The following is a 12,238-nucleotide window of genomic DNA, read 5'->3' as shown; positions in this document are numbered from 1 at the left end:
TGCTCCATTTGCTTTATCATGTATTACACACACTCACACGTGTAAAAAAATTTTTTGAGCCATTTAAGAATAGGTTGGAGCTGTGCCTGCCTGGCAAGCACAAGGTTGTGAGTTTGATCCCTGTACTGGAAAAAAAGGTTGGAGACATTGTAATTTTTTCCCCATGACTATAATTCTTCTTCTTCCTCTTCTTCCTCTTCTCCTCTTTCTCCTTCCTCTTCCTCTTCCTCTCCTCCAGATCCCTGTACTGGAAAAAAAGGTTGGAGACATTGTAATTTTTTCCCCATGACTATATTCTTCTTCTTCCTCTTCTTCCTCTTCTCCTCTTTCTCCTTCCTCTTCCTCTTCCTCTCCTCCTCCTCCTTCCTGGGGATTGAGCCCAGGGCCTTCTCACTAAACTGCATCTCCAGCCCTTTTTAAAAATTTTAAATTTTGAGTCAGGATTTCACTAATTTGCTGAGTATCCAAGGCTGGACTCAAACCTGGACTCCTTCTGACTCAGCCTCCCAGAGTGCTGGGATTGCAGGTGTGAGGCACCAACCCCAGCTATTTTTTTTCCCTTTAAATTCTTGAATATTTTCTGAAAATAGGGAGCCAAGCATGGTAGCACAAGCTTGTAATCTCAGTACTTAGGAGGCTGAGATAGGAGGATTGCCACAAGTTCAAGGTCAGCCTGGGTATTTTGACAACTTTTGAGCTTTCAAGTGAGACCCTGCCTCAAAAAACCAAAACCAACCAACCAAACAAACAATAAGGGTATCAAATTTAACATCAAAACAGTATCATTGGGGAGCCAGGGATTTAGCTCAGTGGTGCCACTGCCTGCCTTGCAAGCACAAAGACCTGAGTTCGATCCCCGGTACCAAAAAAACCAAAAACCAAAAACCAAAACAGTATCATTGGGGTCAGGAATGTAGCTCAGGAGCATAGAGATTCCTGGTACCAAAACAATCTTCTTCTTCCTCCCTCCTCCTCCTCCTCCTCCTCTTCCCCTTCTCCTTCGCCTTCTCCTTCTCCTTCTCCTTCTCCTTCTTCTTCTTCTTCTTTCTTCTTCCTCAGTACCTTGAGCTTATGAGGCAGGTAGTGGAACCACTGAGCTAAATCCCTGGCCCATTATTTGTTTTTGTTTGTTTGTTTGTTTGTTTGTTTTTTGGTACCAGCGATTGAACTCAGGACCTTGCACTTGTGAGGCAGGCGCAGTGCCACTGAGCTGAATCCCCAGCCCTCTCCATATTATCTTTGTTGGTGATTTTTTTTTTTCCAGGTCCAGAATCCTGCCAGGATCGTAAGTAGCATCTAATGGTTATGGCTCTTTGGTCCCGTTTAATTTGGAGCTCCTCTGTCTTTCTTGACCACGATGTTGTTGAGGAATACAGGTTACCTACGTTGTAAAACGTTCCTCAGTGTGGCTACATCTGATCTGTGCTGATGGTTACATACCTGTTATGCATGTTTGCAAGGAATGCCATGTAAGTGGCATTATCCCCTTCTCTGTGGCATGTCAGAAGACAGTTTGTCCCAATAATGGAGATTTTAGCTTTGATTTCTTGGCTGAAAATAACTTTTCAAAAATGTTACTAACAAGTAGTTTATGGAGAGATATTTTAAGGCCATGCGGATATTCTGTTCATCATAGTTCAATCCACTGGTTTTAGCATCCATTGAACTCCTAATTCCATCATTTTTTCTGTTAGTTGGCATTCTACTGTCAGAAAAGTCTTTTCTCCTCCATCTGTTTGATAATAATCATGTGGATGAGTATTTTATTCACTGAGTTGTACTTTGTTACCATCATATTTATTTTGACTTTTCAGAGCTATATCCTTGTATTCCCAGCAATTCTTTTTAGATACAGGGTCTGGATAAGCTTCTAAGTTGCCCAGTCTGGGTTAGAACTTGTGATCCTCCTGTCCCAGCCTCTCAGAGTACTGGGATTACAGGAGTGAGCAACCATGCCCAGCCATTCTTTCTTTAAAATGCAAGTTGTTTTATTTAAGATGATAACTTTTTTTTTTTTCGACGACAACTTTTAAAAGCTCACTAAAGTTAACTGGACAATAAACTAGGCAGACATCACTTTACAAGAAGAGGGAGGGCCTGGGGATTTAGCTCAGCGGTTCAGTGGCCTACCTTGCAAGCACAAGGACCTGAGTTCAATCCCCGGTACCAAAAAAAAAGCAAGAAGAGGGAATGCTCAACATGTCAACTTTCTACAGAAAACCCACAGTTCAGCTTTATTCAAAGTAAAGAAAAACAGCAGCTTCTACTCAACTAGAAGAAATTCAGCCATTGGTTTGGAATCTGTACTCAAACTACACAGGCAATGAGGACAATATTATGCTAGTACAACTGATTTGCTGATGCATTGGTCTAATAGTAACAACTATAAACAGCAGGGCAACTAGTATTTGGAACAATTCTCATAGTGTTCTACTGTCAGGCACAACACTGCACTTGTACCTGGACTTCCTCCTCTCTAGTAAAGTCACTTTTGATATTGAAAGTCTTGCGAGTCTCCTCAGGAGTTTTCCCCTTATTCGTATTGGCAACAGTCCTGCATGCAACATCAAGCAAACTTTTGAGGTCTATGTAGTTTGCTGCCAGATTAAGTTCCAAAAGGGTTCCTCGGTCAACTTTCAGGAATTCTTGGTCCCAAATAGGGATGTCATCTGTTCGCTTTTCTCTGTTCTCATTGTCCTCAGGAGAAGGTCACCCTTGTGGGTGCACCATTGAATGACCTTTTTTAATGTTGCTGTATTAACAGTTGGTAGAGGAACTAGGTCATCTCCTTCATCATCCGTTCCCAGGTCTTCCAGTATCGTCTTGACTGTCACAGATTGTTTGGCAATTTCAACATCAACTTCAAATATCTCTCCATCAGAACCTGCAACTTAATGGAAGGCATGGTGTGTGGTCTCTAGAGGACTTCGGGCCTGAGGGAGATGGAAGCAGGAAGACGTCCCCACACTCAGGAGAGAGACGGCGGAAGAAGGCACTCAATTCTGTCTTTTTTTTTTTTTTATATCAGGGACTGTACTCAGGACCTCACTCTTAGCAGGCAAATGCTGTGCCGCTGAGACACATCTGCCGAGACACGATGATACAAACTTCTGTATCTTTTTGACAAAACCCTTTCAGCACCTGCCCCTGGGTGACAAGTGATGAGTGCAAATGGTGTTTTAATAAATTCAGTTACCTGGCTTTGGTGTGAAGAATGTCTGGGGTAGGGAAGGCTGACAATGGAGAGACCTGTTGATCATAGTGACTGGTTTTCAGCTTTTCTGTGGCAGAAATTTTGCTGTCATTGCTTTGTTTGGTTGTTCTTTTTTTTTGGTACCGGGGATCGAACTTGGGACTTTGCTCTTGCAAAGCAGGCTGCGGAACCACTGAGCTAAATCCCTGACCCCTGTCATTGCTATATTAGACTTTAAAAAAAAATTAAAGAACACTTTTATTTCAGAATAATTTGAGGCATACAGAATAGTTGGGAAAACCACCCTGACAGTTCCCACTTATTCTTTACCAGCTTCCCCCAACATTAATGTCATTCATAACCACAGAACAGTCACCCAAACTAAGAAATTATCACGGCTACAAGTTGGTTAACTAAGCTACAGACTTTATTCTGCCTCTAGCTATTTTTTTCCATCCAGGATTCCTTATTGTCTCTGGTCTTCTGTCCTTAGTCTCTGTCAGTCTGTTACTGTTTCGTAGTCTTACTTGGCTTTTCATGACCTTGACACTGCTGAAAGCCTACCTGTCAGTTATTTTGTGGAATGCTCTTTGGTTTGCATTAATTTGGTGCTTTTCACGATTCCGTGAGGATATGCATTTTTGGTAAGAATGCCACAGAGGTGATGTGCCCTTCTTGGTGTGTCCTTTTAGTAGATGATATATTTTGTTGCTAGTGATGTTAGCTTTTATTTTTTTGTTAAAACAGCACATCTGCTGGGTTTCTCTACTAAGAAGTCACTCTCTTCCCATATGAATCTATGGCTTCTCTACCACTGAGCTATATCCCTGGCCCTGTATTTTACTTTAAGATGATGTCCTACTAAGCAGCTCAGGAGAGTTTTGGATTTGGGATTGTCCTGCCTCAACCTCCTGAGCAGTGGGGATTATAGACAGGAGACGCTGCATCTAGCCTGGGGAAGATACTTTGAGACCATGTGATATCCTGTTTTATCTTTTATTCTCACTTAGCAATTTAAGCAACAATGAATGAATCTTGCCCATAATAATTATTATGTGAAATTATTATGCAATGGTGATTTTCTATTTCCCTCATTCCTTTTACATTTATTAATTGGAATTCTGTAAAGCAGAGACTCTTACTCCTTTTTGATGAGGTAGTTTGAGGAATACCTCAGGTTTTGGCTTTCTTGAAGGCAGGGACCGTGTCTCATGTCTTTGTAATCCTGTTGCCTGACACATTGTCAGCGCTCTAAAAACATGTATTCAGTGAGTTGTTTTGTTTTTGTTTTTGGTACCAGGGATTGAATTCGGAACCTTGCGCTTGCAAAACAGGCAGCAGAACCACTTTGTTGGTTGGCCCTTTGTTGTTTTGTTTTTTAACCTTTGGTGAGGCATTTCATGGGTTCTTATTTTTTTTTAATTGAGTTTATTGGTACATTCTAGGTATCCAGTACAGTTATATTCATTACTGGGATCTTGTACCTTTACATGGCAGGTCTTGATTTCATGGGTTCTAACCCTTGCTTTAGAAAAGAACACCGTTGTGATAGGCTGAGTAGAGGCACCCAAAGAGGTCCAGGAACCTGTGAGTACACCACCTCGCGTTGGAAAGGGGACTTTGCAGATAAGATGAAGTCAAGCATCTTGAGGTAGAGAGTGATCCTGGATTGGCTAGGTGGGTCCAGTGCAATCAGTGGTTCTTGTAAGAGGCAGGGAGGGTCAGAGTCAAGAGTGGGAGATGTGATGATGGATGCAAGAGGCTGGAGCAATGTGAGGAAAAGGCCGCGAGCCAAGGAAAGAAGCAAGGCGATAAAGGAAACGCAGGCCTGCCAATGCCTTGCCTTTAACCTGGAGAGGCTGGGTGGAGACTTTTAATCCCCAGAATGGAAAGACAATGAATTTGTGTTGTTTTCAGCCCCCAAGTATGTGGTGATTTGTTCTAGTAGCGGTAGGACTCTACTACAGGCAGCACAGAGTTGGGGCTCCTGCAGGGGCTGTGAGTGCTGCAGAGGGCCAGTAGCAACGGCACTCGGGCCCTGAGGTCAGCCTGGGAGGGCAGGGTTGTGTCTGCAATACAGCTGAGCTCTGGAGTCAGGCATGCCAGCTGGCAAGCTGGGGTGAAATGCAGACTGCCAGGCCCATTTTGGAAGGACCGATTTGGTAGCTCTTTGGCAAAGGTGATGCAGGGAGCTTGGATTCTGGATTCTGGGGTGCTCCGAATGTGTACTTGGTACTAGGGTTTTCTGGTGAAAAAAGCATGTCCTTTGAGACTACAGGAGGGCAAGCTTTTGCTCACACTAACAGAGAGGGAGGAGCTCCAGCCTGCTCACCACCCAGGTAGCCAAAAGTCTGGCCAAATGAGGAGCAACTTCAAATGTGAAAGCCAGAGGAGGCTGGATCTGGAGAGGAGGTTGAGCAGCGTGGGGAGCCGGCATTCTGTGTGAGGAAGAGGGCCAAGGCAAGCTGCTGGAACAGGAGGTGGGGTCACTTCAAAGCTGGGCTGAATTGTTTCCTAGGAGCAGTGGAGGACTAGAGACAGGCCCTTGAGGGTGGGAGCGGAGGAGGGGCACGATAGGTGAATGACATGGACAGGTGGGAGGACATTTTGGTGGTGTCCGTGGTTCCTGTTCAGACCTCCTTCCTCATGCCAGTCTTGAGTGAGATGCTTCATCTGTGTCTTTCTTCTCCTTCTCAGCAGTCCTGGGAGGAAGATATTGTTAACCTTGCTTTGCAGGTGAGGAAAGGTTCAGACGTGTAAAGCCATATGCTCAGGGCCAAACAGCTGGCTGCTAAGTGGTTAGCTGAGAGTCCCTGAGTTTTGAGGCTCTGAAATGTGTTTGCATTTGGCTTTAAAATATATTCTGCTCAGGAAGGCCTGGCTTCTTTCATTCATTCACTTGTTTGCTAGACATTCATTCAGCACCTACAAAACCCCTGTCAGTACTTAGCATCAGGACAACAAAGGCAAAGTGGCCATGACTGATTCCTGTTTGCCTGTTTTTGGGGTGGACCCAAGTTGCAGGCGGGCACAGGGCAAAGGTGTCTGGTCTGGAGGTAGACGATGGTGAGCAGAGTTGGGCACAGCAGGGAAGTGGGGTTGCAAGTGGAGGTTGATGTCGGGGAGTCAGTGGCTGGTGGCCTCTCAGGGCCTGGGATGGACACTAAGTGGGGAGGGGCTGGTGGACAATGGGCGTAGAGGCCTGGAGGTGGGTGTGGTGGCTGCAGGGTGACCCAAACCCAGAAAAGGGGTTGACAAGAGCAAAGTGTAGCCTCAGTAGCGAAAGGACTGGACAGAACAGACGTGCTGTGGAGCTCAAGTTTGAGCCCAGCCTGGGAAACTTCACAGCTTAGGGAGACCCTGTCTCAAAAAAAAAAAAGATGAATAGGATGGGGTTTAGCTCAGTGGCCACAGCGCCGCCCTCTCAAGTGCAAGGTCTTAAGTTTAATGCTCAGTTAAAAAAAAAAAAAAAGAGAGGGCTGGGATTGTAGCTCAGTGTGAAGACCCTGGGTTTAATCCCTGATTCTAGAAAAGAAGAAGGAGGAGAGGGGGAGAAAAAGGACTGAGGTGTAGGTCAGCAGTACAGCACTTGCCTAACGTGCACAAGAACCTGGATTCAGTTGCCAGCACTGGAAAAAAAAAATCCCCCAAACAGAAAATAACATGTTGGTGAGACTATGGAGAAATTTGAACTCTATGCCCAGTGCTGGGAATGTAAAAGGATACAACTGCTATGAAAAACAGAATTAGCATATGACCCAGCAGTTCTACTTCTGGGCATTTACTCAAAAGAATTGAAAGCAGGGTGTCAAAAAGATACTGGTACAGGGCCAGGGATTTTTTAGCTCAGTGGTTCTGCTGCCTGCCTGAGTTGGATCCCTGGTACCAAAAAAAAGATATCGGTACATTCATGCTCAGCATTATTCACAATATCTGATAAGTAAAAGCAACCCAGTAGTGGGCAAATGGATAAACAAATTTACAATGGAATATTATATATTTACAAAAATTCTGACACATACTACAATAATGGATGAACTTGGGGGCCATAATGGTAAATGAAATAAGCCAACTGCATACAGACAAGTAGGACACGATTCATATGAAGTTCCCAGCTCACTGAGACCCAGAAGGCAGTTGCTAGGGCCTGGGCAGGTGTCTGTGTGTACACTCACATGCGTTTGTGTGTGTGTGTGTGTGTATGTGTGTACTTGTGCACCAGGAGACTATACGATAGTACAGAGTTTCAGCTTGCAAGACGAAGAAGTTGTGGAGGTTTGTTGCACAACAGTGTGACTATATTCAACGTATTGTAAACTTGAAAATAGTTAATTTGGTAAATATTATGTCATGTGTATTTTACCACCACCACCACAGTAAAAAGGAGCTGGGCCCTTAAACTAGACACCTCAGGGCTCAAGTCCTTCTTCATCAACCTGCTTAGCAGCGGGGTGACTTTTAACTTACTTTTCTAAAAAAGTTATTATTTTTGGGGGGGCTGGGGATTGAAACCAGGGCCTTGTGCACTGTAGGTGTGCATTCTACCACGCTCTACCCCTAGCACTCTGAACTTAAATTCTCAAGCCCCGTATGCCTTGGTTCCCCATCTGTAAATCAAGACTGATAAGGAACCCTAGAGCCAGGTGCTAGTGTGAGGATCATATAAGCTGGCTCGGTTAGCAGATAGAGCCAGTATAGATATGGCTGTTGCTCGACCAAAGAAATAAGCTGGCTCCTCAAGGAGCCCCCGGCACAAGGCAGTGAGGGTTTGACAGCAATCTGCTCAGGCAGGGAGCCCGTGACTACTCATCTCTAGGGCTCCTTCTCTTCTCACCTGGTGGAGGGTGGTTGCAGCACTGCCTTGGTGTCTGGCCCGTGGGCTCAGTGGAGTTGGAGCAGTGACACAGGAGGGGACCATTACCCGGAGGCCCGGCGGTTGTGGGGAAGGCTCAGCCAGGGACACGGGAGTACGTGCCAGGCACCCCAGAATGTGCTGGGGTTACGGCAGTGCGGAATCAGATATGGCCTAGCAGGGGAGGTGGCGTTTCAGAAAGGACCTTGCGTGAACACTGCTTCAGCTTGCTGTGTGAGCTCTCCTGGAGGAGCTAAGTCGGTGCCCCGGAAAGAAGCAGTTAGAGGAGGGGACACAGATGCACACGCTGGTGTGGTGTGTGGGCAAGCGAGGAGGAGGCTGCTCTGGGCTGTTCTGGGCTGAGGGGCTGCCTGATGAGTTGAAGGGAGGTGGGGAGCCCTGCAGGTGAGGGACTAGTGTTTTCCTAGAGGAGGAGCTGAGGACAATTGTACCCGGAGGGCCAAAGTTGGCAGGCTGAGGGCTGAGCCTGTGACTTACTGTTCTTAGGCCTTGGACTTCAGGGTCACGTGATACTGGCCAGGGCTTAGCAGGGAGATGCTCAGGGCTTCCTCTCCACCAAACCCCACCTCTCCACAGCCCCAGGCTGCATGCTCTGGCCCTTAGGTCCTCCTGCCCTCACCCTCTACCCACCAGACACCTTTAATGCATACAGACCATTGTTACCTTCCTTTCACAGATACGGAATTGAGACTGTGAGTATGTCTTAGTCTGTTTTCTGTTGCTAATAACACAGTCCCACAGATTGAGAACGTAATTAAAAACAGATTTATTTTGGCTCCTGGATCTCGTTCAAGGTCAAGGGGCTACATCTGATGATGGCCTTTGTGCTGGAAGAGTCCTGATGTGGTGCAGGGAATCACAGCACAGGAGACCTGGCCCACCTGACTTTTAAAGCAGACCCATGCTTAATGTAATCCATTAACCTATTAACCCATTAATCACATGAGTGGATTAATCCATTTCTGAAGACAGAGCACTAATCACCTCTTAAAGGTCCCTCCTGTTCCTGCCTCTTATGATCTCACTATGGGGATTAAATGTCAACATGAGTTTTGGAGGGGACAGACCATAGTCAAGCTGTAGAAAGGTAATGCCCAAGATCATAGAAGGTGTAGGGTGAAGCTGGACTCCAAGCCCAGCCATGTGACACCAACACTCTGCCAAAACACGGAGTCAACCTGGATTGGCTTCCAAGAGCTGCCCCTTAACCAACAGCCTCAGTTTCCTCATCTGTAGGATGATGTCAGTAACACCTCCTCTACTGAGGGTTACTGTGAGTATTATGTGGCCCTAGTGATGATGAGGCAGCAGGTACAGTGCCTGGCCTGGGAAAACACTTACCCTTCCACTCTTCTTAGGCCTCCTGAGAAAGCCCCTGAGCTGGCATGAGAAAACTCTTGTTTTCTTCCCCCTGCTGAAGGCGTCCTTAGTGGAAAGCTTTCTCATTTGGCAGGGTGGACCTCCAGGGCACTATTTTCTTGCTCATATTAGGTTTACATAGGGTGAAGGAAGAACACGGAGAGACGATGGCCTGGGTAAGTGGGTGGCATCCTCACTGTCCGTTTGGGAAGAGCAGTTGTAATTAGTAGAAAAAAAAATTTTGTTTTGAGTGGGGAAACATGGAAAAGCCACTTTACTCAATGCTGTTTGCTGTATCTATTTAATGCAAATTCATTGCTGCATTCAAGAAATCCTTATTGAAATACCTGTCGTGTGCCGTGTGCTGTGTTAGTCCCTGGGGAGACAGGTGAGGAAAAGCCAACAGTCTGTGTCTTCACAGAGCTTCTGATCTTGGTGTGGGCTGAGACATCACCAGGATTCCCCTCAGATCATTATAAAATCATGCCTGCCTTGTGCTACGAGCAGAGGATTGGGGGTACTCTGAAGGCCTGTGACAGGAGGGTTTGACAGCTGGAAGGGAGTGTTGGAGTGGGTTATGTCAAGGGAGGGAGGGAAAGATATGCCAGGCAGAGACACGGCAGGTTCAAAAGCCCTGCTGCAAGCAGACAGTGTCAGGAGAAGTGGAGGAGGGACTGGCTGCATGGTGGGGCAGGGAAGGCCACACAGAACCTGTAGTTCATGATAAAGACATTTTTGTCTTGATTCCAAGAGCAACAGGGACTCATTGAAGAGTTTAAATAGGGAGGGTCTTGATCAGATTTGAAACATGTAAGGACCACTCCAGCTGTGGCTTGGTGAGCAAATTGACAGGGAGCCAGGAAGAACATGGGGAGCCCATTTGGTGGTGGCTCTGCAGGCCTGCTGGAGTAAGGGTGGAGATGTGGGGTGGGTTGATGGGATACAGGTGCTGGGTTCTGTGCGCCTCAGGCCGGGAGTCAGGACAGTGGCTATGGAGGGACATTGTTCCCTCAGCTTGCTGGGCCTGGCTGCAGACTCTCTGTTCCATGGATTGGGCTAGAGTCAGATTTCAAAGGAGAGAGCTAAGAAACAGGGTTTATAGCCCTGGAGGCCTTCTCATTGGCAGATAAAGCAAGAATGGCAGGAGCTCCAGGATGAGAAATACAAATGAAGGAAGTGCAGGCAGCCCCCACCAGAACCACCCCTGAGAATTTAGGATGTTTATTCCTGCAGCCCCAGGAAATCTGAGGGTCTGTTTTTTGGTTTATCACAGACATCTAGCTGTTGGTGATCAAATTATTATCTCCTGTGAGTATTCAAGAAATCCTTGTGTGTTTTTGTTTTTCTCTTGGTAACTTTGCTTTGGAGGATCTTCTCCAATTCTTCTGTCACTTGGATTTTTCTTTCGGTCTGGGAACTGACAAAAATTGGGACATTTGCCATTGGGGTGTACATCCTCCTTCCAGAGAGGGATGAGGGTGAGATCATACAGAAGAGAAAGAACCATCATAGGGTGACTGTCCTGGTCTTTAGCATTCTGGGACAAGAGTAGCCCACTGCTCCTGCTCAGTCTAGCCCTGCTACTCTAGCACCAGCCTGAGATGGGCCTGGGGACACTGCCTCCTGGGGGAGTCATGGTCTTGAGGAAAATAACAATAGTAGCAGCAGTAGCAAAAATAATCACTGCAGGTAATACTGACATGGGGAGGACTCGTGGTGCACCAGGCATTGATTGTTCTTTTTTTTTTTTTGGTACCGAGGATTGAACTCGGGTCCTTGCTCTTGCAAGGCAGGCCACCGAACCACTGAGCTAAACCCCCGGCCCTGATTGTTCTTGATGTTTCAGAAATAGGAAGTCACTTAAACCTCACTACATCTCTAAGAGGTGGGTACTAACGTCATCCTCATTCTACAAGTTGGGGACACTGAGGCACAGGGAAGTTAAGGTACACGACCAAGGCCACACATGCAGTATGATGTTGGAGCAGAGAGTTCACTGATGTGGTCAGGGCACAGCATGTGGTCTCAGTACAGGACTCGAGAGCAAGGCTTTCAATCCAAAGCACCCAAGTGACCCTTCAGCCCTGTTCAGGGTATGACTGCCTAGAATTGGGGACAAGATGATGAGATGGGATGTGAGCCCAGCAACACAAAATATGGTGGTGCAGGGAAAGACGAGAAATCACACCGATCTGGGTGCAATCCTTGCTGTGTTTATTAGCTGTGTGGTACTGGGCGCGTTGCTTCATCAGCCTGCTCTGGCTTCCTTATCCATAAATTGGAAACGACATGACTTATCTCCTAGGTTGTGGTCAAGGAGATGAAATGTGTTTACAGCCAGGTTTAAGATCTGCACACAGTAGGTGTCCAATAAGGAGACGTGATGGCTGTGGTCTTTGCTGACAGCCTCAGGGAGACCGTGTTAGCTGGGGTCCTGGGTTTTCCTGAGACACGAGGCCAGGGACTGGTCCAGTGGACCCACCCCACTTGCTATTCAAGCTGCAATATTCTTGGGGTTCCAGCAACATGTCCCAGTCTTCCCAGGCAGTTTGCTGGGAAGGGGGTTTCCATGGCAACACTGCAGTACCACCTGTTTTTGGAGAAACCAGGCACTGAAGAACAATGACTCTCTTGCTTCATTCCGGCAGCCTGTGCTGGATTGGAGGTCCAGAGGACCTGGCTGGCTCAGAATAGGAACTCATGCTGTGGTCATCCTTCTGAGGAGGGTGTGGGCTCCCCATTGGAGGTCTTGTTTGCAGCCTAAGTGGCAATAATGCATCTTGGGCACCACTGTGCTGCCTCCTCTGCTGTGG

General features: G+C 46.7%; 1 protein-coding gene and 1 pseudogene across 1 annotated transcript in view; one reads left to right on the top strand and one right to left on the bottom strand.

The window, feature by feature from the left end:
- Nucleotides 1-2,436: 2,436 nt before the first annotated feature.
- On the bottom strand, nucleotides 2,437-2,905 carry LOC104858030 (annotated as a pseudogene).
- Nucleotides 2,906-8,343: 5,438 nt separating this feature from the next.
- The window catches only part of Slit1 (slit guidance ligand 1), a 148,448-nt gene continuing 144,553 nt past the window's right edge, over nucleotides 8,344-12,238 (top strand). The window contains exon 1 of the mRNA XM_033761226.1: nucleotides 8,344-8,450. Coding sequence (XP_033617117.1) covers nucleotides 8,344-8,450 — 107 coding nt within the window. The remainder of the gene's footprint in view (nucleotides 8,451-12,238) is intronic.

This window comes from Fukomys damarensis, unplaced genomic scaffold, assembly GCF_012274545.1.
Source record: "Fukomys damarensis isolate Sample0158 unplaced genomic scaffold, DMR_v1.0_HiC HiC_scaffold_8, whole genome shotgun sequence".
Classification (NCBI taxonomy): Eukaryota; Metazoa; Chordata; class Mammalia; order Rodentia; family Bathyergidae; genus Fukomys; species Fukomys damarensis.
The sequence above is the reverse complement of the archived record's forward strand: the minus strand, read 5'-3'. Positions and strand labels throughout refer to the sequence as shown.